Source organism: Fulmarus glacialis, unplaced genomic scaffold (assembly GCF_000690835.1).
Source record: "Fulmarus glacialis isolate BGI_N327 unplaced genomic scaffold, ASM69083v1 scaffold22506, whole genome shotgun sequence".
Taxonomy (NCBI): Eukaryota; Metazoa; Chordata; class Aves; order Procellariiformes; family Procellariidae; genus Fulmarus; species Fulmarus glacialis.
In genome coordinates, this window is record NW_009220294.1 from 1 (window position 1) to 2,151 (window position 2,151).

Below are 2,151 nucleotides of genomic sequence, written 5' to 3' on the forward strand. Positions count from 1 at the left end.
AGCTGATGGCTACAGGTGAATTCGTTTTCACTTCTCATAACGTTAAGTGTGCGTGGGATGTATGCCTGGGGGGATGGTGGTTTATTTCTCTTTAACGCAAGAAAAAAGGATGGGAAGGGAGTGACTTATTTCGTTGCTTGTTTCAATAACGTGCCGTAAAATTACCGAGATGGTGTGAACGCTTTCTTTCTCTCCTCCTACTCCTGTCTTTCCCTTTTGCCCCCTCCCTTCTCCGCAGGCCACCTCTGTAAAGGGGTGTGTAAACTTGAAGAACTCAGGCTTTTTCGGTTAAAATCTTCACTTGTATCGCAGCACAGCAGACATGCCTGAACAAAGCAACGATTACAGGGTGGTTGTGTTTGGAGCGGCAGGGGTTGGCAAAAGCTCCTTGGTCCTTCGTTTTGTAAGGGGAACTTTCAGGGAAACCTATATCCCCACAATCGAAGATACGTACCGGCAGGTGATCAGCTGTGATAAGAGCATCTGCACCCTTCAGATTACAGACACCACGGGAAGCCATCAGTTCCCTGCTATGCAGAGGCTGTCTATATCCAAAGGGCATGCTTTCATCTTGGTGTACTCTGTCACCAGCAGGCAGTCCATGGAAGATCTTCAGCCCATCTTTGAACAGATTTGTCAGATTAAAGGGGACATCCAAAAAATCCCAATAATGTTGGTGGGTAACAAAAGTGATGAAACCCAGAGGGAGCTGGATGCCAGCGAGGGGCAAGCGTTAGCCAGCAAGTGGAAGTGCTCCTTTATGGAGACATCAGCCAAAATGAACTACAACGTGCAGGAGCTCTTCCAGGAGCTCTTGAATCTGGAGAAGAGGAGAACTGTCAGTCTCCAGGTGGACGGAAAGAAATCCAAGCAGCAAAAAAAGAAAGATAAGCTGCAAGGCAAGTGCTCTGTTATGTGATTGACTTTGGCTGGACTCGCACCACTGCATGGTGTAATCGGAGCATGGACTTCCACAGAAAATACATTTCTGCTGGAGGTTTGCCTTGTGAGGCTATTGCTTTTCTCTACAATCTCTGCTGGGTTATTTTATGTGTTGGTTTTAAAGAGGATGGCTTTCTGCATGTTTATTTTTTAAAAATAATTAATGTTCAATGCTAGCAATTACATGTGACTAGAAGTTTTTAATGCAAAAAGTTTACAGAAGAGAAAAATGTCAGTCAGAAACAAACATCTCTATTCCTGTGAGTACATGCTGGTTTTTAAGTATTTCCACCCTATTAGCTTGAAATAAATCACGGTATCTATAATGCGTATACTTCAGAAATTGTTTTCAGAAATCTATTGACCAGAGCAAATCTTTAACAAAGCTAGGCATTTGCACTGCAAATGAACGTGTATGTGGTTCCAGATGCTTACATTTCTGGCAGACTGGCTTGCCTACCAAAGACGCATGGTTTTTTCATGATAAAAGTTAAGTCTTCCTGTGTGCTATGCAAGTCCTGAGACTTCTGCAGTTCTGCGAGTGATTAAAGCTATACCTGCATGTAATCAGGCTGCTTGCTTTTTTCCCCCCCGTTACTCTGACTTCACCTGTTCGCCGAGGTGGGAAGTTCCGCATCCTCTGGCTCCAAATCCCGGGGTGATCCTTGGCGTCCTTAAGCGAGAGCTGCCTTCTTCGTGAAGGTAATTAGGCTGTTTTAAGTACCAGTTGATGTAGTGGTTGGTTATCCTGCCAATTCGCCTTTCCTTTCTCAACTCTCTGGTTTTGCATGTGGTGGAAGCTACTTCTGCAGTCTTCCTGGAGGTCCCTTAGATTCCGTCCCCCCCGCCCCTCCCGGGGTGATCCTTGGCGTCCTTAAGCGAGAGCTGCCTTCTTCGTGAAGGTAATTAGGCTGTTTTAAGTACCAGTTGATGTAGTGGTTGGTTATCCTGCCAATTCGCCTTTCCTTTCTCAACTCTCTGGTTTTGCATGTGGTGGAAGCTACTTCTGCAGTCTTCCTGGAGGTCCCTTAGATTCCGTCCCCCCCGCCCCCATTCATTGAGGCTTGTGACAAGTCAGTTCAGGTAACACTGCTTCAGGAAGAAACATCTAAACCTGGAAGCTGCACGTTTAAAGCAAACTCCTCTCTGAGGGCAACTTTCAGCAGACACTTCCCACAAATCAAAGGACTGGAGATATGGGCACACCGT

At 45.8% G+C, this 2,151-nt stretch overlaps 1 protein-coding gene across 1 annotated transcript; it reads left to right on the forward strand.

Moving 5' to 3' along the window:
- The first annotated feature begins 247 nt into the window (after positions 1-247).
- On the forward strand, positions 248-1,122 carry LOC104078900 (GTP-binding protein Di-Ras2-like). Its single transcript, XM_009580723.1, has one exon. It carries the CDS (start codon positions 323-325, stop codon positions 917-919), a length of 597 nt encoding a protein of 198 aa, XP_009579018.1. The 5' UTR covers positions 248-322; the 3' UTR covers positions 920-1,122.
- Positions 1,123-2,151: the final 1,029 nt, after the last annotated feature.